This window comes from Bison bison, unplaced genomic scaffold, assembly GCF_000754665.1.
Source record: "Bison bison bison isolate TAMUID 2011002044 unplaced genomic scaffold, Bison_UMD1.0 scf7180017864270, whole genome shotgun sequence".
Lineage (NCBI taxonomy): Eukaryota > Metazoa > Chordata > Mammalia > Artiodactyla > Bovidae > Bison > Bison bison.
The window spans coordinates 6,473,730-6,499,491 of NW_011494842.1; the positions used below are offsets into that span (position 1 = coordinate 6,473,730).

The 25,762-nt window shown below is 41.7% G+C and overlaps 1 protein-coding gene across 1 annotated transcript in view; it reads right to left on the reverse strand.

The window, feature by feature from the left end:
• The window catches only part of NUDT3 (nudix (nucleoside diphosphate linked moiety X)-type motif 3), a 117,905-nt gene that overhangs the window by 38,681 nt on the left and 53,462 nt on the right, over positions 1-25,762 (reverse strand). The window contains exon 2 of the mRNA XM_010848720.1: positions 15,119-15,261. Coding sequence (XP_010847022.1) covers positions 15,119-15,261 — 143 coding nt within the window. The remainder of the gene's footprint in view (positions 1-15,118; positions 15,262-25,762) is intronic.

Consider the following 25,762-nt stretch of genomic DNA (forward strand, 5'->3'; position numbering starts at 1 on the left):
ATCTGCCCCCCAGAGATGGATTTGCTTTCATTTCCTTGGACTTAAAGAGAAGACAATACAGAACAAAATTTTAGCAGTTCTAACTTTAATCTTTCTGAACCCAGATATATCCCCTTAGAATTCCTTGGGGGATCATGGCTATGCCATTAAGCACTTTAAATACTGACTTTTACAACTACTTGATCTGTCCACATTTCTTCCCAGACTCCGGGGTTGTAAAAAAAAACTAAAACTAAAAAAAAAAAAGAAAGCGAGAGAGTTAGATAAAAGAAAATTTCCAGGGGCTTCCCCCTAGTTCAACTTCCTTCCCCAACAGTTATTTATTTTCTTATATGATCATCCCCTCTCCAGTGACTTTATTTATTTTTTTGCCACACCACACAGCATGTAGGACTTCCTGACCAGGGATCAAACCCATGCTCCCTGCAATGGAAGCATGGAGTCCCAACCACTGGATGGTCAGGGAAGTCCCCGCCCCAAGGTAACTAAAATTTCATTTAACTAAGCATCTCAGAGGACTTTCCAAGTTGGGATATACAGATTTCCTTTATCTTCTTTAACCTGCTGCTGGATAATACATAATACAAACTGCCATGACTGATATAATCATTCTCCTACTGATGGACATTTAGACTGTCTCCAGTTTTTGCTATTATAAGCATTCCTTTACATATATTTAGAAGTCAACATGCTTGGCTCAGGTATACGCCAAGAGGCACAGAAAGTTGTAAGACTTGGTCAAGGCTTCCAAGCCTGTGGCACGAGAAGAAGAAGAAGGGCTGGGATAACCAAAAATGACAAAGAAGAGAAAAGTTAGAAAACTTTTTTAATTAAAAAAATATTTTAAACCTTCCAGTTCACTTTCACGTTTGCTATTTGAGGATAACACTGAGAAGCCTATAATCAAGTAGGAAAGCTGACAGAAAATACACCAAAATGTTACTAACAGGGAATATGAACATTTACAATTTTGTTCTTTTTATTTTTCTGTTTTTCAAAATGTCCACATTGAGAATATATGGGGAAAATATACTTAAAACTTATAATGGAAAAAACATTTATAAAAGTCATGCAAGCATTCATAAAATGTAGTAGCTGAGCAGAAAACTCAGAGATGTGCCCAGGTAGCAAGGGGACAGGGCAGGTTCTCCAGCTGGAGAGAACCATATGCACTGTCAGATCTGTGGCATGTCCTGAAATGGAAAGCAGCTGGAATGATTGGTGTACAGTTCCCAAATAGTACAGACAGACATTTTTAAGACTCTTAAAACATACTGCCTATTCCTTAATCATCATCAATAGAATAAAATTTTAAAATCTTGTCTAACTTGATAAGATCAAGATACTGGGTTATTTTAATTCTTTTTCTGGCTTATTTTAATCTGCACTTATTTGATGACCAGCAAGATGTATTTTCCCCCCACTCATTATTATTTCCTCTCTACTAAGAAGTAGGAAAGCCAAGGGAAGAATAACAGTCAGTTTCTTCGTCTCTGTTCCAGGAGTTCACATCACTGAGCCGCACTCCATGCTCACCAAGGTACCCAGGTCCTGTAACCTCCTCAACTTTGAATGCCTCTCTACCAGGCTGTCAAGGCCCTCTGCCATCCTGCTATGTCCACAGCCTGTTTTTCCCCTTTACTCCATCTGTGGTGTTCAGGACACCAGTCCCAAACCTAACCAGACTGATAGTGAGAGCCTGACCAACAGTTACCAATTAAGGAAGAGTAAGAAACTAGCATCTGGGAGTGGCAGGGACAAAAGAACCTCCAGACCATTCAAAGTAAGAGCTCCTCCACAAGCGTAACGGCCCTCGGGGGCGCTATGGAGACGAATGAGGGCGTTTTTGCTTGTCACAGTGATGGATGAGAACAGGTGGCACCAACAGGAAGAAAGCAGGAAAGCTAGATGCCCCATAATAGGAAGACTGATCTCGCCCAAGAGCTGCCCTACATGACTTTTCAAAGTCTTGCCACACAATTTTGTGGGTGGGAAATCTCATTTTAACTATTTGAGCCTAGAATTCAATTCCTTTCTAGTCTGTGAACATTAATAGAGGAGATACACACACACACACACACACACAAGCATACATAGGTAGGAAAATACTTATCTACTATAGAAAGGAAGTGTTGAGCCTGACAAGGTTGAGAACCACTCCGATTTAAGCAGTCATTTGCAAATGTACAAAGAGAGTTAGAAAATGGTTACCTGTCCATATAAGGGGCCACCCATATAATGCCTACACTAACCCACACAATAAAGGGCACCTACAGGCCAGAGACGGAGAAGACAACGGCACCCCACTCCAGTACTCCTGCCTGGCAAATCCCATGGGCAGAGGAGCCTCGTAGGCTGCAGTCCATGGGGTTGCTAGTAGTCGAACACGACTGAGCGACTTCACTTTGACTTTTCACTTTCGTGCATTGGAGAAGGAAATGGCAACCCACTCCAGTACTCTTGCCTGGATAACCCCAGGGACGGCGGAGCCTGGTGGGCCGCCATCTATGGGGTCGCACAGTCGGACACAACTGAAGCGACTTAGCAGCAAGAGCAGCACAGGCCAAAGATTACACAGAAGCAACATGAAAACCTCCCTACCCAGTTCTTAGGTTATGTTTCTTAACTCATTTTACTACTTCTATGTCTGAAAGTGGTTCCCCAAAACAGGGTAAAGTACATTAGGTACACTGTAAATCAAACTATAATCTAGGTTTACAAAGAAAAAATAAGTAACACTCTCTTGCTGATGCCAATTACTTCCTCTTTAATATGGTCTTTATGAATGGTCTTGTCATTCATTTACCACCGAATCAAATCAACAGAGTCAACTCCTAAATAATCCAAAATGTACCAAGAGCTATTCTATTCTACCCATCCCAGTACTCTTCCTGAAACCAGAAGGTTCACATTATACAGCCTAGAATTCTCAGTCTCTATAAAGCTTCTCCTAATAATATCAATAATGCGACTGATAGTCACATTATTTATAATATGATAAAGCAAATAATGTTATTAGAAACCAATAACAATGTTATCAGAATGCTGTTAAGAAACAGTATCTTAAGGGAAAAGATCACAAATATTAAGAAAAAAGTTGTTAAATTTGAAATGTAAATTATTCTTTAAAAAATTTTTTTTATTACTATCTACTAAAGGAGCCTAGCAGCAATGACACCCTAGTAGCAGTGAACACACCCAGCACCGTAACCCTGGTTTCTAAAGAACATTCTCCACTAGAAGGGAATTCTCTGGAGAAATGGCTGACAAGTCTGGGACAGGAAAATTCAAAGTGAGCCTGGAAGAATAAAAAACAAAACAGAATTTAAAATCCCCCAAACAACAAACAACAACAACAAAAAGGTGAGCCCGGAATACCTTATTGCATTACAGGGCAAGAAGTGCTCACACGATGAAGGGCCGTGTCCAAAGTACACAGGGGGCTACCTGAAAGGGCACACACTGGTCAAATTTGTGATAATTAAATCAAAGAGAATAAAGACAGTAACTGCTTGTAATATAATGGGAAAAAAATAGGAAAATCTATTAGTTCAGTGGGGTTATTTAAAATAAGGAAAAAGGGGGGAGGGAGGAAGAAGAGAACTTTCCTTTAAAGAAGAATTTCATCTTAGGAAAAAAAGAATTAGAAAACCACTGTTCTTCAGTCTCTGCTATAATATCTGATTTGGTAAGGTTCAGTTGCTGCTGCTGCTAAGTCGTTTCAGTCGTGTCCAACTCTGCAACCCCATAGACGGCAGCCCACCAGGCTCCCCCCGTCCCTGGGATTCTCCAGGCAAGAACACTGGAGTGGGTTGCTATTTCCTTCTCCAATGCAGGAAAGTGAAAAGTCAAAGTGAAGTCGCTCAGTCGTGTCCGACTCTTCGAGACCCCATGGACTGCAGCCCACCAGTCTCCTCCCTCCATGGGATTCTCCAGGCAAGAGCACTGGAGTGGGTGCCATTGCCTTCTCCAAGGTTCAGCAGTAGATGCTAAAACTATTATCTTAAAGACTGTTGGGCTGTTGGGAGACAGAGGACATTCATATAGCCTGGAAGAATTGTTCAATAGATTACTTACCAGTTTTGCTGCATAAGGAGAAATCTACTTCTACGATAAACTGTCAATTATTACCTGATCAAACATTTTATCATTAATGGCAAGGCAGCCTGATACGATGTGCCTCCTGACTTTAAGTACAAGGAAGCACATGATATCACCTATGTGGCAACTCGTCAAAAATGCTTCTCCTCAATCTCATCAAGCCTCTATCTGTGTGCTATTCAACATGGTGGCCACGATCCACATGTAGCTACTGAACTTGAAATGTGTATGTGACTAAGGAATTGAATTTTAATTGTTATTGGTTTACAAAGACATATATGGCTAGTGCTACCACACCGAACACTGCAGATACGGATCACTTCAGAAAATTTTACCAGATAACACTGCTCTAAGTAAGTTGCTGGAAATACAGAAGAAAAGGAAATAAATTAAAAGACACCTGAAAGAAATGATCAAACAAAACTAGAATGTGCGACAGTCTATTAGACAACGTCACTAGACTGTTAAAAAGTCACCATTACGGTCAGCAGGGTGTGGAAAGGCTTAGTGTATGATTTTATTTATGGTATAAATATATCTCTATCATAGCATAGAGCCTGAAAAGGCATACCACCAACTGCAATGTGTGAGAAAACAAACAGGTGTAATAGATATTTCATGATAACTGGGGACATTCGAATATGGAGTAAATATTCGATGACATTATGGAGTTATTATGAATCTCAGGTGCAACAATGGTATGTAGTAATGTAAGGGACTGGCCTTAAAGAGATTCATGCTGAAGAAAGAACAGAATTTTGAGGTAATGTGCCATGACAGCTACAATTTACTTTCTGGCATAGTCAAAAAAGGGTGTGGATATAAACACAGAGAGGTAAGGCAAATATGCAACAAGTCAACAGATATTATATCTAGAAGAAGGGATACATTGTTTGTTTCACTATTTTAAAATTATACTTCAGTTCAGTTCAATTCAGTCGCTCAGTCGTGTCCGACTCTTTGTGACCCCATGAATCGCAGCACGCCAGGCCTCCCTGTCCATCATCAACTCCTGGAGTTCACTGAGACTCACGTCCATCGAGTCAGTGATGCCATCCAGCCATCTCATCCTCTGTCGTCCCCTTCTCCTCCTGCCCCCAATCCCTCCCAGCATCAGGGTCTTTTCTAATGAGTCAACTCTTCACATGAGGTGGCCAAAGTATTGGAGTTTCAGCTTTAGCATCAGTCCTTCCAATGAACACCCAGGACTGGTCTCCTTTAGGATGGACTGGTTGGATCTCCTTGCAGTCCAAGGGACTCTCAAGAGTCTTCTCCAACACCACAGTTCAAAAGGATCAATTTACATGTAGGTAAAATTTCATAGTTAAACAGTTGGAGAAAAAAAAAATCAGCCACAGAACTACAGTAACATACTGTCATTTTTGTACTTACAGGTTTTTCTTTCTGCTAGGAACACGTATTACTTTTAAAATTAGAAAAGTGGGAAGCTGAAGTGGTCACCAAGCTCAATTACTAAATCAAGTAAACTGGCTACACTAATAGCACCACAGAATGCAAGAGGGTGCACTTAAAAGCCCCATACCAAGAGTCCGCTTCAGATTATACTGTTTCTATTCTTAAGATTAAAATGTCTACAAATCATTCTAATGGAAATTCCTAGTCAGAAGCATCTGTGTATTTAACACAGTCACTAACAAAAAAATGTAATATTGAATCAATTTTCATAAAGTCAAGAGTATCTATTAAATAGCTTTACAAATGCCAAACTGACAGTCACTAAAAATTCTCAACCGTTTTAAGGCTGACTCCAGAAATCATGATGAAGTAACCTAGGAGTAGCCATTTACTATTTCTTAGCTGCCTGGGAGTAGAGAGGCGCCCTCCTCTGAAAGGAGAGAGAGCCCTTCCTTGCTCTGGGGCCAGAGCTGAATTCAACTCCTGATCATGTGAGCACAGAGCAAAAACGGAGCAGAGGGATTATCACAGCTGCCTCAGCCAAGCCCTCCACTGGAGGCGGTGTCTATGCCAAGGTCTCCTTTCATCCCTGAACTGTAACTGAGAGGAAAGGCCCTTTCTAAGTTCTCAGCTGCCAGAAACAGGAGATTCAATACGGATTTACTTGAGGGCCTTTGCCAGAGATCTGCGGGATTCAATCTGCCCTCTAACATAAAACGGCCTCACCCCAGCTTCCATCTAAGACATGGTATGTTTTCTCTGTTCGTTTTCTACATTCTAAATGATTTTTTCTAAGGAAAAGCTCTTAACTTCTTTCGCTATACTCTTGTGTGTATGATTTTCTAGGAGGGCAGAATAAATATGTTCCCAAACACAAACACGTATGCACATGTCAGGTGAACAAAGGCTTCCCTGAAATGTTTTATCACTGAACCACATTTTCCACTAAATTCTTGGAGAAGAATAAATTATAAGAATAAGATAATTATATACAATGCATTAATAGACATGATTTTTACATTTTGTAATGCTTTGACAAAGAAGCTAAAAATAACTACCTTCTTACAAAGTAAAAACAAAGACATAGTAGTACTTATAAAAACATATATTTTCTTGGGGAAGGTGACATCCATCATATTGTTGTACTTCATGGTTTCCTCCTGAAGCTTCTGAGTATAACTGGCAAATGATATATATGTCTACTTTCTTCCCAACTTTTTATTTTGAAAAATTTCAAACATATAGAAAGATCTTTTGCTATTTTTTTTATCTATTTATTTGTTTTTGTCCACATGGCTTGTGGGATCCTAGCTCCCAGACCAGGGATTGAACCTCGGCCCTCTGCAGTGGAATTGTGGTGTCTGAACCACTGGACTGCCAGGGAATTCCCTTAAATCAGTTTTGAAGATAAATCTATAGGTGCACATAGCCACACACTGGAGGAGGGCATGGCAATCCACTCCAGTATTCTTGCCTGGAGAATCCCATGGACAGAGGAGCCTGGTCGGCTACAGTCTATAGGATCACAAAGAGACACGACTGAGGTGACTTAGCGCACATAGCACATAGCCATACAAGTACATTATTATTGGGAAGTTCTCCCGGAGAAGAGACAGGCTACCCACTCCGGTATTCTTGGGCTTCCCTGGTAGCTCAGATGGTAAAGAATCTGCTTGCAATGTGGGAGACCTGGGTTTGATCCCTGGGTTGGGAAGATCTCCTGGAAGAGGGCATGCCAACCCATTCCAGTGTTCTTGCCTGGAGAATCCCATGGAGAGGGGAGCCTGGCAGGCTACAGTCCATGGGGTTGCAAAGAGTCAGACACGACTGAGCGACTAAACATAGCACACAGAACATTATTATTAGTAACTCATATTCATGTGATTTGAAGTTCCTTAAAAATTAAGTAATAGAAATTCAGAAAATGCTATCTAAATAAAGCCTGGTTTTCAACAAATAAACAGGGTTGGTTTGTGATCGCTTTTGAGATTTATAGTAACTTACATCTGGATATAGTTTCTCGTGTTGACACTTCTATTAAACAACCCAATAGGTCCAAGGTTAAAAACCTTTATTTGCCTTCATTCATCATGTTGTTGTTCCTATTGTTTAGTCACTCAGTTGTGTCCAACTCTTTGTGACCCCATGGACTATAGCCTGCCAGGCTCCTCTGTCCATGGGATTTTCCAGGTAAGATTAGTGGAGTGGGTTGCCATCATGTAGGAGACTAAAAAATAAAACTATCTTCTTCCAAAAGTTTGGAGGCTTACCAGTTTACAGTTCAAAATAAAGTAAAAATCTGTAACACACATCATACACCTAATTAAGAACATGTCTTTTGGTTGTTTTCCATTATGAGCCTTTTAGTACTACTACTGTGGTTTTAATCTACTATGCATATACTATTTGATTACAACATTTTAAAAACAATTTTTAAAAATTAGTTGTCTACATTGAAAGATCAGGACATCTCACTATCCAGTTTTCATGCTTCTCTTAAAATAGCAGTCACACTGGGTCTTAATCGCCACATGAGAACTACTGGCTGGGCCTGACAGAAGCTGCCTCTGGCCTAGGGTAGGCTCTCCCCACTGTATGAGAGCCACACCCACCGTCAACCACCTGTCTGCTTCCCTATGGGCTTATGAGCTAGAGATCCCTTTACCCTGTTTTATTTACCATGCTGAAATGACTGAAAGTATTCTTAATATGTTATGATACATATTTTATGGTTAAAGTCCTGACATTTTTTTAAAGATTAAAGTTATTTCCCTAATAGATTCTATGATACCATATGCCCACTTTCCCTTCACAACTGTTTAGGCTGGGGCCAGAAAGTAGAGATGAAAACACAGCACAGTCATACAGAGCCTTCACTTTTCTCTCCACTCCACAGAGTCAAACGCTGTGAGCTAATAAAAGTTGAAAAAACAGTGTTTCAAATTATTCCCCAGTAGTCACAGGCTTTTCAAATGTTCTACTTGTATATAACAAAAGACACGAAACACTGCTTCTCTATCAAACAGTTCTGAGATACCATAGGGAGCCTTCTGGTTGCTATGTTACATATGTAAGATCATACAACCTTTTTTTTTTGGAAGGACAGGGAACACATAGTACAGGAATTAGGATAAAAAGACACAGATTCTTAAAATAAAGTTCACTGTTTCACTTTCCATGTTTTTATCTGAAAATAAAACGAGATCAAGAAGGATTATGATAAATTCTTGATGGGTTTGACTTAAGTAAGGCTGAGATAATCAAGAAACAGCTTTGCAACCATGATCCTTGGTACCATATTAAGACATCTAGATGTTCAAATGGAGAAGGCAATGGCACCCCACTCCAGCACATTTGCCTGGAAAATCCCATGGATGGAGGAGCCTGGTAGGCTTCAGTCCATGGGGTCACAAAGAATCAGACATGACTGAGCGACTTCACTTTGACTTTTCACTTTCATGCATTGGGGAAGGAAATGGCAACCCACTCCAGTGTTCTTGCCTGGAGAATCCCAGGGACAGAGGAGCCTGGTGGGCTGCCATCTATGGGGTCGCACAGAGGTGGACATGACTGAAGTGACTCAGCAACAGATGTTCAAAAAACTATCTTGAATGAAGGTGAATAAAATCAAATATGCTGTGAAACGTTTATATAAGACAGCGTATCAAAAATTTGAGGGAATTCTATCCTGGCGATCCAGGGGTTAAAACCGTACATTCAGTGTAGGAGGTATGGGTTCGATCCCTGGCTGGGGAACTAACATATCACAAGCTGCACGGGCAGCACAGACAAAAACAAAAACCTGAAGAAGGGCAGCAAGGTACAAGAAAGTTTAAAGTGACATCACTGACACTAAGAACTCTCCATGATGGTGCGTTTATGTGGCAGCACAACAGATGGCCAGAGCCTGAAGGCGCAGAGGAGAAGTGAGGTGTAGGGACACAGCCGATGAGGTCAGGAACAGGTTTTGTTTTTTTTTTAAGCTAGGTCTGTGCCAAAGGTTAATTATCAGGCTACCTACAGAAACTTTATAGATTATATGTTAGAAATGGAGATGGATATAGGCCTTGCCCAGACATGAGGCAGCAGACAGAAGGAACTGGCATTTGACCTAACTCTCCGTTATCGCCGGCTACATTTCTCTAAAGGCAGAAGGTACCCATCTTTGTCACCCTTGAAGAGAATACAGCTGCAGCTATGCACATCATTTTTCCGTTTCTGTTTTCAGATGTTCTATATCTTTGTGGTAACACTCTTGGTTTGGCTGAGGTGACAATGGGTGAAAGAGATGGAAATTTAACAGCTGCACAGAAGACAGAACAGTTTCAGATCCAGCTTCTCTTTCTTCCCTGTCAGCCAGCAGTTTTACCTTTCCCATTGAATTAACAAGAAAGAATAGCTCTGAAAACCACACAAAGAACTGCTTTTCCTTTTTATTCCAGAGAGAGCATCACATGGCTGGCTCATACAAGCCTCTGCTAGAGATGCACTGTGACCAAGGCCCGTGGCCAGCCCTGGGAGAAAGCCTCGTCCTTCCAACCCTTTGAGGGATCACTCTAGCAGGACTTTAAAAACAACTGAAAAATGAAGGCAAGTTTCCACAAGGGAAGAGTTCAGTTCTTTAAATGTGGTGACTGGTAATGATTCAAGTGCTACAGATTGATCTGTTTCTGAGATTCAGGCAATATGCTAAAAATTTTAAGCTGGGTTGAACCAAGTTTCAGAGCAGGTTGAGTTTAGACTGACTTAATAACCTCATTACATTCACGTTTATTCAGAAAGTTTTCCTAGGAACAAGTATATGTTTAATGCAGAAAACTTGATAATCTAAGAGCTAACCCAATGATAACCACTGTGAACACCTGGCGGACATTCTTTCCAGGCATTATGAGTATGGGTGCTAAGACTAGATGTTTTGGATTCAAATTTCACGTTGAGCACATCTAGCTGGGCACAGTTAGTTTGCACAAATTACTCAATCTCACTTTTTTCTCACCTATAAAATGTAGATGATAACAGTTACTACCTCATCAGGTATGGTGAAAAAACAAGGCAACAAATGCTTAAACAGAGCTTGGCACCTGCAATGGTATTGTTCTTTCTATACAAGTAGACACATATTTATTCTTCACTAAGTGGTTTTCTATCATAAACACTGATTCATACCCTACTTTAATCTCTAGGGAATTTGCTGCAAATATTTCCCTGTGTTAATAAATGTATTATTACACACACAGAACCGCTGGTCCAGTTGCTGCAGGCAGTACTTAAGCACAGACTGCAATGCTTTTAAAGCACATGACCTTGCCATTCTGAGCTCAGTTAAGAGGAATAAGAAATCAAACATCTTCAAATGGCTAGAATGGATGTGATGTGGCAACTATGCCTGGAGATTGTAACCAATCAAGTCCTCTTCTCAGGAAAGCTGAGTGTGAGACACACAAAGTGAGTCAACAGATAGGTTAGTGACACACAAGGCAGGAAGAGCACCAAACAAAAAGTGATAAGCAGAAGGCAAGGCTGAGAAGAGCTCAGAAAGGCGGTGCCTCCCCAGCGGAAGAGAGGCATGGTGACCAGGCCCGAGAGCTGCCCTGCGTCCCCACCGTCCATCCAGCCACTGTGAGAAGGCCTGCCTGGGCATCAGGGCCTGAGTTCCCAGCTCTGCACAGTCTGATGGGGCAGCGGCTGTGATACTGTCATATTCTTGTCTCTCAATTAACTGAGGGACCTGTAGATACATGTCTACTCCTGGCAATCCAAAAGGGCCTACCTCAACCACATTGATGTGGCTGCTCTAGTGGTCACCCCAAAACCTGTAGCACTTCCTTTCTTGAGCACTAGTTATATGTTAAGCACTGGGGATTAAACAGTGACTGAAAAGGAACAGAATCTGGCTACACAGAATGTAAGTCTAGCACAGAAGACAACTAGACAAGTGATATGAATAAACATGATAAAGATGATGCTGGATACAGTCTTCCTGGTGCTCCAGTGGTTAAGACTCTGTCTTCCAATGCAGGGGCACAGGTTTGATCCCTAGTCAAGGAACTAAGATCCCACATGCTGCATGGTGAGGCAAAAAAAAAAAAAAAAGATGCTAGGAATACACTGCAATGGAAACACACAGGGAGAACAAGACAGAATCACAAAGACTGCATGGAGGAAGACCTTCAGGGTGAAGCACAAAATTAGGCTGGTGTGCCAGATACTCCAGATGGCTCACTCAACACCCACCACCACCCAGGTGGACTGCATGATGACCATGCATCTTTGTTTAATTATAGTCCTTCTGTTTTTTGTCCACATCGAGTGGCATGTGGAATCCTAGTTTCCTGACCAGGGATCAAAGCCATGTCCCCTTCAGTGTCTTAACCACTGAACCACCTGGGAAGTCCAGTGAAGTGACAGTCCTGACTGAGTTATAGTAACTGGACCAGCTTTTCCTTTCAGGACACTCTGAATCCTGGCCTCATTTAACAGGAAAGGTGAAGGAGGCCAGACATATTTTATGATTTTGTAATGTTTAAAATGATTTGGCTTGTATAATTGAATACCTTATTTCTGAATGGGAATTTTAAGTTGAAAATCTTAGTAAATTTATGTACACTATGGCAGTGGTCCCAACCTTTTTGGCATCAGGGACTGTTTTAATGGAAGACAATTTTCCATGAACCAGGAGTAGGGGAATTGGCGGGGTGGGGGGCAGGTTGGAATTAAGAACATTGTTAACAATGTTAAGAACATTACATTTATTATACATTTTATTTCTATCATTATTACATCAGCTCCACCTCAGATTATCAGACATTACATACATGCCAGAGGTTGGGGACCTCTGCACTGTGGCACTATTTAAGATTCATCTTAGCTATAAGTTTAATGACATTACTGATAAGGAGCCTCATAACACTTTCATTTTTTAAAAGTCAGACAACTGAAGTTCTTCAAAAATCAATCTGGTTAATTAAATTTACTATAAATGCAATCTGAAACATCTGAAAGTCTTCAATGAATTGGCCTAGGTATTATCCAAAGGCCCCTTAAAAATGACTAGTAAAATCTCCTATGCTTATAATACAGCCATCAGATGTATAAGCATTAGGAAAGAACTAAGTTTTTGAATGTCTGCTTTTATAAAGTCATGACATTTTGAAAACTAAATAAATCCCTGAATAGTGATTTCTGCTTACAAAACTACCCTTCAAGAACAATCAAAAACATCTACCTACATCCTCACTGATTTCAAGTTTTATTCTCTGTTAGCAGACATAGAATTGGAAAAGTCAGGCCCCCCCATTTTATTTTGATGTAAGCCAGTGAAATGTTTGCCTCTGTAATGATGCATTTCTCTTATATTGTTTGTACAAATATCTGATTTATTTGGTACTTTATTTTATTTATGGACTTCCCTGGTGGCTCAGATGGTAAAGAATTTGCCTGCAATGCAGGATACCGGGTTCAACCCCTAGATCAGAAAGGTCCCCTGGAAAAGGGAATAGCTACCCACTCCAGAGTTCTTGCCTGGAGAACTGCATGGACAGAGGAGCCTGGTGGGCTACAGTCCATGGTGTTGCAAAGAGTCGGACACAACTGAGCGACTAACACACTTATTCTTTATCCTCTCAATAATGCTGGAGTAAAGAACAGGATATGGTACGACTCTTTTCCCTGGAGGGGGAAAATTTGCTCAAGGTCTAGCAGGAGTCTTCAGGGCTGAGAATGGCAGGCAGGGTTTAATTTTGAGCTTGGGATTCCCTTCAAGACAGGAGGTGGTAAGTGACGAACATATGCAAAGCGCAGTCTAATTACCTGTGCTGTACTGCTTACCTTCTGCTGTCCCAAGTCCCCTCTACTCCCCACTCTACCCCTCCTCCACCTGCTGAAGGCTGGTACGCAATTTCCAGGAAACAAAAGGGTCCCTGTATTTCCTTTCCAACTCCCTCACTGCATTTCCTTCTGCAGTCATCTAGTTTTCGACATCTTAGTTGCACTTGTATAACCGAGGGACATTTCACCCGTGGTACTCAAAACAACCAGAGTAGCAACTGATACTTTTCTGAGAAAGATGCCAAATCCAAATGTGCTCTACAGAGGTAAAGCTGTCAACTTGTCTCCCCACAACTTCTAAAACCAAGTTGCAAGGTTTGCCCAAGGTCTCGGAATTTTTTCCTTCCTCTCTATTCTAGAACCATCAGTCTACTTCAGGTCTTCCAACAACCTGTCAATCTAAAGAGCTGCAATAACTCTGTCAAACATCACTTTTGCCTTGGGTGCCTTGGAACCCACAGGAGTCAACTGGATTGAAATCTAAACTATGTAGCTTAGGTCCACCAGCTGACCCTACCACACTTATTTGAATAATTGAACCTTTGAGATCCTCCAGAAAGAACTCTGGTGATTTCCATCTGGGTATTTCTTCAGGATTTTTATGTTCCATTTGTCATAGAAGCTTGTATTAATTAAGTTCTATTCACCCAGCTGTGTACTAGGCACAAGAAGGGAGGATTTAAAATAGGAAACATAATCTTAGTCCTCAGAGGTTACAATATAATTATAGATACTCAAATATATGATAAAATAATAGTGTCATGAGCCAACATAACTCTGCAGGACTTCAGAGCAAGGAAAGAATTCCTTGGGTATTCTAAAGTGAAATTAGTCTAAGAAGACTTTGGCAAGGGCTAGACCCAAAAGAAATGCAGAACGCAGACCTTTTCTAAGCTCTATTTTATACGTTCTTAGAATCAGTCTTAAGTCCCTTCTGGAACAAGGAAATGAACCTATAAAAAGCACTATGTGGCCAAAGCAAGTACATGGGGCTGGTAAAAATTACATTACTGAGTCAGGACTCTTAGACAAGATAACATAAGCAGAGCAGAGTGTGGTGCTGCCACAAGAGGCTGTGGACAAACACTAGTTCCTTCCTCCTGGTTTAGAATTGCAATTGCAATTTCACCAGTTTCACCAACAAAACTATAAGCCCTTGAAGTAAGAGCACCAAGATCTGACTTCTGACTGTTAACTGTAGAGTATCCAGTAAGATACACTGGGCATGGCCCAAGAACTCAAAACATATATGGTATCACGTTACCAAATAAAAAAGATACTATTGTCTCTCAAGTTGCACCTTTAACAGCTTCTGGCAAACTGAACTTCTGCTTTAGCCACTGCTCTACTGCCAGGACCCAGGAAGCAAAGGAGAACTAACACTACCTTCGCCTCAAGCAAAGGTTAACGAGAATAAGTTGCTTGTATAAATACTGCCTCCTTCTCTTATTTCTTAGGGCTGATGAACTATCTGATTCTCAATCTTCTGCCACAGGTAACAGAGGTAGAGCAGGCAGAGATCCAAGGGCAATCAGAGAGAACTGCCTGGTATAATTGCACACAGTCACTATTATGATCGCCCCTTGCAGAGAGAGCCTGGTAAATACCACCATGTCACAACCTCATCACCTCTCTGATCAAGGAGGCATGAGGTGAGTGCTGAGCGCCTTTTCTCTGCGCCCCTGAGTCTGTTCACACAGGGAGTGGTGATAAAGTAAAGAACTACAGGACCGTGATGGACGCATGGTGCAGCCACATCATTCTCATCGCGTACCTCCTCACAGACTTCACGGACTGCGGCGGTGCCTGGCTCCTCCTCGGGCTCCATGCCCCCTCCAGGGACGATCCACCGGTCTGGATGACGACTGCTGCTCACAAGTAGCACCTGAAAGTCAGAGGTCACGCGGGCCGTTAAAACTCAAAAAGCCACACTGATATAAATTCAGAGTTTCAATGCCACACAAATAGAAGTACCTAGGACCCATTCTTTGTTGATACCTCTCCAAATCACTTTAAGGTAGCTTCCACTTCTGTTTGGAAAAGCAGACAATCTGTCCAGTGACAGCAGAAGGGCATCTGACCCAGTGGCCATTAGGTGTATCCCGCAGATTCTCAGTCACTTGCCCTGTCGACCCTTTCCTTTGTTTCTTTCTCTTTAGCCCTTTGAACATGCAACTGACAAAAACACTCAAAACAAACAAAACAAAACCGAGACTGTCACTGATGCACTGATGAGCTTGTGAGCACTGTGAAGAGCTGGCCCTGGCCCACAGTCCCAACTTTCCCTCCAAGGTTCTCACTCCTGTGTCTCCCAGGTCCCGCTCCATCTGACGGCCACAGGCTGACACTACATACGACCCAAAGCTCTAAGCGAGCGCTGAGAACCCAATGCTCTCACCAACATGAGGACTAGGGAGATTTCTTGTTGTCATGCTTTCACCTGAGGTAAAACTGGAATTCTTTTACTAGGAAACTTTTTATCAAGAAATGACACTTAATGGCCATTACTAAAAAGTACAAACAAGGCTTCCTTGCTGGCTCAGTGGTAAAGAGACCTGGGTCTGATCCCCGATCCAGGAAGATCCCACATGCCAAGGAGCAACTAAGCCCATGTGGCCACAACTACTGAAGCCCTGTGCTCTAGAGCATGTGCCCCGCACCAAGAGAAGTCACTGCAATGAGATGTCCGCACACCACAACGCGAGAGGAGCCCCCACACTCTGCAACTAGAGAAGAGACTAAATGCGGCAACAAAGACCTAGTGCAACCGAAAAAATTTTAATAATAAATAACTAAATGCTGAAGAGGATGTGGAGAAAAGGGAACTCTCCTATACGACTGGTGGGTATGTAGATTAGGACAGCCACTAGGGAAAACAGTATCTGCTGCTGCTGCTAAGTCACTTCAGTCGTGTCCAACTCTGTGCGACCCCATAGATGGCAGCCCACCAGGCTCCCCCGTCCCTGGGATTCTCCAGGCAAGAGCACTGGAGTGGGTTGCCATCCTTCTCCAATGCATGGAAGTGAAAAGTGAAAGTGAAGTCGTTCAGTCGAGTCCAACTCCCAGCAACCCCATGGAGTGCAACCCACCAGGGTCCTCCGTCCATGGGATTTTTCAGGCAAGAGCACTGGAGTGGGTTGCCACTGCTTTCTCCAAGGGAAAACAGCTCCTTATCCAGCAATTCCACTCTTGGCATATACTCAAGACAAAACTATACCTCGAAAAGACGCATGCACCCTTATGTTCACATTACCACTATTTACATTAGCCAAGACACGGAAGCAACCTAAATGCCCATCAACAGAGGAATGGACAAAGAAGACGCAGGGCGTGTGTGCATGTGTGTACACATATACACGCAGACAGTGCGGTATTATTCAGTCCTAAAAGAAGAATGAAATAATGTCATTTGCGTGACATGGATGGACCCAAAGATTATCATACTACGTGAAGTAAGTCAGAAAAAGGAAGACAAATACCATATGATATACTTGTATGTGGAATTTAAAATATGACAAAAATGAATCTATCAGAAACAGACTCACAGACGTAGCAAAAAGACGTGTGGTTGTGGGAGGGTGGGGGGTCACTGGTGTTGGAGGGAAGGATCAGGAGATTGGGATTAGCAAATGCAAACTATTATATATAGGGTAGAGAAACAACAACGTCCTACTGTAGAGCACAGGAACTATATTCAGTATCCTGTGATAAACCATAATGGAAAAGAATATACATACGTGTAACTGAGCCACTTTGCTGTACAGCAGAAACTAACACAACACTGTAAATCAACTATACTTCAATAAAATTAATTTTTTAAAAAATGAAGTGAAAAGAAACCAAACAAACACAAAATATTGATCTAGAACATAGGTTACTAATTCAAACTTCAGCAGAATTCTAGGCATGGTTAAAATAAAATCTAGGACTTCCCTAGTTCCTTTTCCTTAACCCTCTCTAGGACAGATGTTAAACAAAGTTAGCTTTACTCCTCATTTGGAGATGGAGTTGGGTTGGCATTATTTCTAGAACTAAAGGAATCCTCAACTGCTCCCTAAACAATCTCTTTCTGGTGATGTCTTCTGAGCCTCAGGCCCTATTCCAAACCATATCCTCCGTCTGCCCTTCCGTGCCCCAGCACTCACCTGCTACTCTGCAGTCACCTTTGCTGCCTGAAAGAAATCACTCGTTCCTCTCTGGCCCTCATGGGTCCCGTGACTCCCTGCCAGGTAACTCTCCTCCCGTCATTTCCTCTCTCCCATTTAAGCTCTCTGCAACATCAGCCCTTGGAAACTACCTTTTTCTTCATCTTTAATCCCTTTCCTCCTGTCATGAATGATAAGATTCTCCTGATGCTGCTCTAAAAATCTGTGATCTGCAAACTGAGAGGGGATCACAAGCTGTAAGAGGGAAATCCATGAATCCGTATACAGTCACCACTATATAGCCCATGGGCTGAGAAAATACTGTCTTAAATTTACAAGCACTATTTTTTAAAATGTATATAAACTCTGCTTTGATTAATACAACACGGAATAACTTAAAACAATATAAACTGGGACTTCTCTGGCAGTCCAGTAGTTAAGACACTTCCACTGCAGAGGGTGCAGATTTGATCCCTAGTTGGGGAAAAGAGCCACAAGGAACAGCCAAAAGAAAAAAAAAAAGAAAAGAAAATCTGTAATAGTTCTTGGTTGGTGCGTATGTATGTTTAATCAAGGGATGTTAAAAGTACAAAGTGAGGGAATTCCCTGGTGGCCCAGTGGTTAGGGCTCAGGTTCAAACCCTGGTCAGGTAACAAAGATTCTGCAAGCCTTGCAGCATGGCCAAAAGAAGAATGGTAGTGCGAGAGGATGGGAGGACAAAGGGAGGAAGGAAGGAAGTACAATGTGGCAGTTTCACGAAATTATGCTTTTAAATAAGAGTCTTCACTGGACTCTTACTTCACATTATATACAAAAATTAACTCCAAATGGACCAACAACCTAAACCTAAGAGCTATATCTATAATCAGGGGTAAAGCTTAATGATCCTGGATTTGCTAAGATAGGCCAAATTCTTAAGACATGACAACAAAAACCTGAGATACAAAACAAAAAATGGATGAGTTGGACGTCATCAAAATCACAATCTTCTGTACATCAAAGGACATTATCAAGAATGTGAAAAGATGATCTACAGAATGGGAGAAAATTCTTGGAAATTATCTGATAAGGGTCCGATATCCAAAATATATACGCAACTCTTAAAACTCAAGGGAAAAATGACCAACAGCATTTCTCCAAAGAAGATATACAAAGAGCCAACAAGCATGTGAAAAGATGTGATCAACATCATTAGTCACTAGAGAAGTACAAAGTAAACCCATCATGAGATACCGCTTTACACCTACTAGAATGGTTATAGTTTTTAAAATAACAAGTACTGACAAGGATGCAGAGGAACTGGAATCTTCATACACTGCTGGTAGGAATATAACAGTTTAGGCACTGCAGAAAACAGGTGGTTCCTCCAAAAGTTAAACATGAAATTACCATCTGATCTAGCAATTCCATTCCCAGGTATATACCATACCCCAAAGAACTGAAAACAGGTACTCTAACCCTCAGACACAAGTGCTCATGGCAGTATTATTCATAATAACCAAACAGGAGAAATAACTCAAATGTCCATCAACTCATGAGTGGATAAACAAAATGTGGCATGTACATAAAAGGATTAGTTTTCAGTCATAAAGAGGAATAACATTCTGATAAATGTTACACAGTGGATGAACCTTGCCAACATTATGGTTAAGTGAAAGCCAAACTCAAAAAAAAGTCACATTATGTATAATTCCATTTATATAAAATATGCAGAATAGGTAAATACATAGAGACAGAAAGGAGACTGGTGGATGCAAATCACACCAATTTTTTAAAAGCCTAAATAGTGCCACCACTATCTTGTTCAGAGTCTACACTCCAGAGGAGTGGCCTTCCGGAAGGCTATCCTTAGTTTCATTATTATATAAAATCACTCCCATTAAAGAAAAAGGGGATCACTGCCATACCCATTCTCCTCAAAAACTGTGGCCAATCATACATTTCTAAAAATTTCTGATTAAAAAAATAAACCCAAATATAAACACATCTATTAATTCAAGCCAAAAGTTAAAAAAAAAAAAAAAGTCCTCCAAAAACTCTTTAAATAATGTCATATCTATTTAATCTGCAAGGGAGATTCCAGAAGGAAAAGTAGAAAAATGTGTTAATCCTTCACTGATTTGGTATATAAATAACAACATGTAGTCTTTCTTCCTACAGTTCTCCCACTTCTTGGCAAAGTGTTTACCAGCCATTCTAAATCTAATCATTTGCTTCAGAGGCTGACTAGGGCCATCCAATTAGGTTTCAGTTGAAATGAAAGAACTTTATAGGGACATTTCAAAGTTAAAGCAATGAAAAAGAAACTACCATAGAGAGTAATTTAATTTCTAAATATCAATCAATGTGAAATATTAGCTAGTAAATCTAGCCAGTGTGATTGCTTTTTACATTCAAAGCACGACTCTATGAGGTAAGACTACATACACCACTGAGGCTGGAGAAAGCCAGCCGCGTTACTTTGTAGTCATACTTCAAAGCAAACACTATTACCAGCAAATAGTTCTTCTCCTCAGAAAGTTTCCTTGACAACCCATTGAAAATTTACTGCAAAAACTGAAAACAAAATATTCTTTATTTTCGCCAGAGACTTTACTTCTTCCTATCTTACAGTAAGTGGTGTTTTGCTCAGTAAATTCTTATTGTGAAGCTTGACTTTTAAATACATATTATCTAAAAAGAGATTAAATGGCAAAGCTCCTAAAAGATTCTGAAAATGACGCTCTGAGGAAAAAAAAATTGCCATTTATTCAACAAATATTCATTAAGCACTGTAAGGAGCCAGGAACTGGAGATGTAGATTAGAACCTCTGCAATTCTGAGGCAGATCAAAGTGGGGAACTGGCCAACCAAGTACCAGACCTTTTGTGAAGCTCTCTGCATCGAGACAAGTGGTATTCAGGCAGAAATGGATAAACAAACCCACAGAACACACCCACCCATATACGAATTCTTGGATTCATGACAACTTAGTATCCTCAAGGACACAGAAAAAAATCACTGGGTTGATTAGGGACAAATGTGCAGTGAAAAAATATAGATCTGGAGAGAGATACATAAAGGGCTGCAGCTAAAATAGTAATGTTTTATTTCTTTTTTTTTTTAATGTTTTATTTCTTAAGTTTTAAATTGCTTAATACAAATTTCCAAAAGAATATAATACAGTGAGAGGAGTGCTTTGGTTGAGGTATGCAGAGAAAATCACAATCAGACTGAAAAGTCAGGTTGCAGGGAGACAGTAGGGGGTGGTAAGGGAAAGTTTCTTAAAAGAAGTGATTTGAGTTGAATTCAAGTTAAAGAAGGACACTTGGGGCTTGCCTGGTGGCTCGGTGGTAAAGGATCCACCTGCCAAAGAAGGACACTTGGGGCTTCCCTGGTGGCTCGGTGGTAAAGGATCCACCTGCCAACACAGGAGACACGGGTTCCACCCCCAATCTGGAAAGATCCCACAGAGCAACTAAGCCCGGCACCACAACTACTGAGGCTGTGCTTGGGAGCCCAGGAGCCACAACTGCTGCAGCCCCAGACCCCCTGCTCCACAATAAGAGCTACAACGAGGAGCCCACACACAGCAACTAGAGAAAAACTTGTGCAGCAACCAAGACCCAGCAGAACCAAAAATAAAATAAACAAATCTGGAGAAAAAAAAGGACACTCATTCAACAACAACAAAAACCACCAGAAACCTACCATATGGCCCTGTGCCTAGGATACAAAGCAAGGCAGATACAGCCCCAGCTCTTGAGAAATTCAAAGGTCAACAAGAAGTCAGGTGACTGATTATATTTCAGTGACTACACACCATAATGCTCAGTAAATATTTCATGCTCTTGCCTACAGTATCCAGCCTCCTTTTGCTGTTAGGTGGGACCATTTGACTAGTTTTGCATAATGAAATATGAGCAGAAGAGACGTGTCACTTTTGGGCTGAGAAAGGGAGAAGCCAACGCAGTCTCTCTCCTCCTCTGTCACAGTGTCCAAGAACATGGTGAGTTCCAGTTGGTGCAGATACAAGCCTGAGCCCCTTCAACAGAAGAGAGCTCCTGTATGGAGCAGAGCCTTTGAAAGCCCATGGCTGATAGGCAACATAATCTATTCTATCCTGATTAATGGTATGAAAGGTCAGTGAAAGGTCTAAGGACCGGTGCAGTTGATTGCCTCACATCCAATCCTTAAGTACAGCCCCTGACCCATATATACAGGTGGCCAAAAAATGTTTGATGAGCAAATGAAAGAATGGACCAGTAACTAGGGGAACAAACAACTGCTTTTAAAACAGGAATGCAGAGAGCATATAGATGAGGTTAGAGAGGTTGAACAAAAAGGCAGGGGTCTAATTATAAAGAGTTTGGACGGAAACCTGAAGGCAATGAGTAAGTCATTGAGGCCGTTAGAATAAGGAAATGAGGGACTCTCTCTCCCACGTGCGTGCGCTCTTTTCTTTCTCTCTCTCTCTCTCTCCCCCTCTCCCTCTCTCCCTCTTGCTATCTTCTAAATAAAATGGAGCTGTAACGCTGAATTGCCTAAGAGCTGTAACACAGTTTGTCCAAGACCCAAGAGCTGTGATGTGCCGAGGGCTTTAATGTCCGTTGCTCCAAATCTTTGTTGTGACAAGACAAAGAACCGAGGAACATACACTCGCGTGACATCTATGGGGCCATGACTCGGATTTAACCTGGCTGAAACAACCTCTGTGTGGAAGAGGCCAAGCACAACAGGAGCCCAGCTCAGCGAAGCTCCCGCGCTAGAAGCAGAAGGCGAAGAAACCCAGCGCAGGGGAAGGCCCATCGTGCTGGAAACCAGGACAATGAAAACCAAACTCAGCAGAAAGCTCACACGGCCCAGTCTCAGATTCCAGAAGATCTCCAGTTAAGGGCTCTCTCCCCTTTCACTCTTGTCTAGAAACCTTGGACCACTGGACAAAACCCCGAGAGGGATTGTCAGAAGATCCTCTGACCAATCCTGAGGAAATCTGGTACACTGATGGAAGCAGCTTTGTCTTGGATGGAAAAAGAAGAGCCAGGTCAACCAGCTACAACATGCAGTGCCAGTTCAACAAAGATATAAAACTACAGCTGACCACGGCAAATATCACACACCCTTGGACACCGCTATAAGGACTCTGAGGCTTGAGACTAGCAAGAGGGGGGAGGCCTAACACCCCTTGCTGCCCCAGTTCAGCAGGAAGTAGCCAGAAAGACCTCGACGCCCCTATTCCCAAAGAATTGGGCCTCCCATCTCTTGAGAGGGCAATGTTAGGTAGGTAGAATAGGGAGAAGGAGTCCAAAATGGCGGTGGCTAAAAGACAAGGAAGGTCCAAGGACCAGAGTGAAAACTTCAGGCAGAACAAACAGCACTCCTGGCTAAGCCCAATTTGCATAGGGCAGGCCCAGGTGGAAGAAAAAACATATAAAAGGAGGAGCCAAAGCGCTTTCTCTTGGACTCTCCCTCCCGCGTGCGTGCACTCTTCTCTTTCTCTCTCTCTCTCTCTCTCCTCTCCCTCTTGCTATCTTCTAAATAAAATGGAGCTGTAACACTGAAAAAAAAAAAAAAAATAGAATAAGGAAATGACATAACCCAATTTGTGTTTTAGAAAGATCACTCTGACTTGGACTGGATATGGGCAAACGTGGTAAGAGAATTCACTTCTGCAGTTAATTCAGGCTAAGAAAGGAGAAGGATCAAAGTGGGAGTTGGAAGGAAGTGACACATTTCCAGAAATACAGAAGGAAGAGTCCACAGGGCCAGTGACTGACAGGATGTGGGCCAGGTCAATGGGGGAGCTGCCCTCCCAGAGAATGTGAAACGGTGGGTGGAGGAGGGAACCACAAGGAAACTGTCCTCTGAACATGAATTTGAGGGTTCAATGAGACATCTAATGGACAATTTGAGAAGATAATCATATAAATGTTGGACTGGAGCTAAAAGAGAGGGAAAGAGAGATTTGAGAAACAACCTTCTCAGTCTTTTCCAGCCAGAAAGAGACTAATACCAGGCAGCTCCAGCTGGAGAAGCTATCCATATTCCCTCTCTCTATTGTCCTCTCCCTTTGGTCTCTGCTAAGTTTCCATTCCCACAGCCAATAGCATAGTAGGGGTAGATTTGTGCTAGGTTCAGTTCAGTTCAGTTCAGCTGCTCAGTTATGTCCAACTCTGTGACCCCATGGACTCAGCACACCAGGCTGCCCTGTCCATCACTAACTCTCAGAGCTTTCTCAAACTCATGTCCATCGAGTTGGTGATGCCATCCAACCATCTCATCCTGTCACCCCCTTCTCCTCCCACCTTCAATCTTTCCCAGCATCAGGGTCTTTTCAAATGAGTCAGCTCTTCACATCAGGTGGCCAAAGTATTGGGAGATTCAGCTTCAGCATCAGTCCTTCCAATGTATATTTAGGACTAATTTCCTTTAGGATGAACTGGTTGGATCTCCTTGCAGTCCAAGGGACTCTCAAGAGTCTTCTCTAACACTACAGTTCAAAAGCAATTCTTCCGTTCTCAGCTTTCTTTATAGTCCAACTCTCACATCCACACATGACTATTGGAAAAACCATAGCCCTGACTAGACAGACCTTTGTCAGCAAAGTAACGTCTCTGCTTTTTAATATGCTGTCTAGGTTGGTCATAATTTTTCTTCTGAGGAGCAAGCGTCTTTTAATTTCATGGCTGCAGTCAACATCTGCAGCGATTTTGGAGCTCAAAAACATAGTCTCTGTTTCCACTGTTTCCCCATCTATTTGCCACGAAGTGATGGGACCAGTCGCCATGATCTTACTTTTCTGAATGTTGAGTTTTAACTTAACTTTTTCACTCTCCTCTTTCACTTTTATCAAGAGGCTCTTTAGTTCTTCTTCTCTTTCTGCCGTAAGGATGATGTTATCTGTGTATCTGAGGTTATTGATATTTCTCCCTGCAATCTTGATTCCAGCCTGTGCTTCATCCAGCCTGGCATTTTGCATAATGTACTCTGCATGTAAGTTAAATAAGCAGGGTGACAATATACAGCCTTGATGTACTCCTTTCCCAATTTGGAAGCAGTCTGTTGTTCCATGTCCAGTTCTAACTGTTGCTTTTTGACTTGCATACAGATTTCTTAGGATGCAGGTAAGGTGGTCTGGTATTCCCATCTCTTTAAGAATTTTCCATAGTTTGTTGTGATCCACACAGTCAAAGGCTTTGGCATAATCAATAAAGCAGAAGTAGATTTTTTCTGGAACTCTCATGTTTTTTCGATGATACAGTGGATGTTGGCAGTTTGATCTCTGGTTCCTCTGCCTTTTCTAAATCCTATTCCATGTTAAAGTTCTGCAAACTTTTTTTCTGCCACACTGCATGGCTTGTGGGATCTTAGTTCCCCAACCAGGAATAAAACCCGGGTCTTCCACAATGGAAAAAGCACTCCATATGCTCCGTGAAAGCGGAATCCTAACCACTACTGGACTGCCAGGGAATTCACTGGAAATAATTTTCTTAAAAAAAAAAATTAATTATCTACGGTGATAATCTACAACATGGAAAATCCTGACTGGCAAGCTATATATTTTAGACGTATTACTGATTTCCAGAAAACTGCAGGCAATAATGCACTTAACATAATTTCCAACGACGTGATGCCCCTAGCATTTGACAGCCCCTCAACAATGTCATTACCACCAGACAGCTCTGCTGATCACCCAGATGGCACAAGGGCTGCAACCTATCAAATCCGTGACATGCCCTGCCAACTGCTTTTACAGTCAAGCCCATTCTAACTATTATGTGTCCCTTCATAAAAATAAGATAAACATAATAGTGAATGTACATCATGAGAAATGCTGGACTGAAGGAAGCACAGGCTGGAATCAAGATTGCTGGGAGAAATATCAATAACTTCAGATATGCAGATGACACCACCCTTACGGCAGAAAGTGAAGAACTAAAGAGCCTCTTGATGAAGGTGAAAGAGGAAAGTGAAAAGGTTGGCTTAAAGCTCAACATTCAGAAAACGAAGATCATGGCATCCAGTCCCATCACTTCATGGCAAATAGATGGTGAAACAGTGGAAACAGTGGCTGACTTTATTTTCTGGGCTCCAAAATCACTGCAGATGGTGATTGCAGCCATGAAATTAAAAGACACTTGCTCCTTGGAAGGAAAGTTATGACCAACCTAAACAGCATAATGAAAAGCAGAGACATTACTTTGTCAACAAAGGTCCGTCTAGTCAAGGCTATGGTTTTTCCTGTGGTCAAGTATGGATGTGAGAGTTGGACTATGAAGAAGGCTGAGCACCAA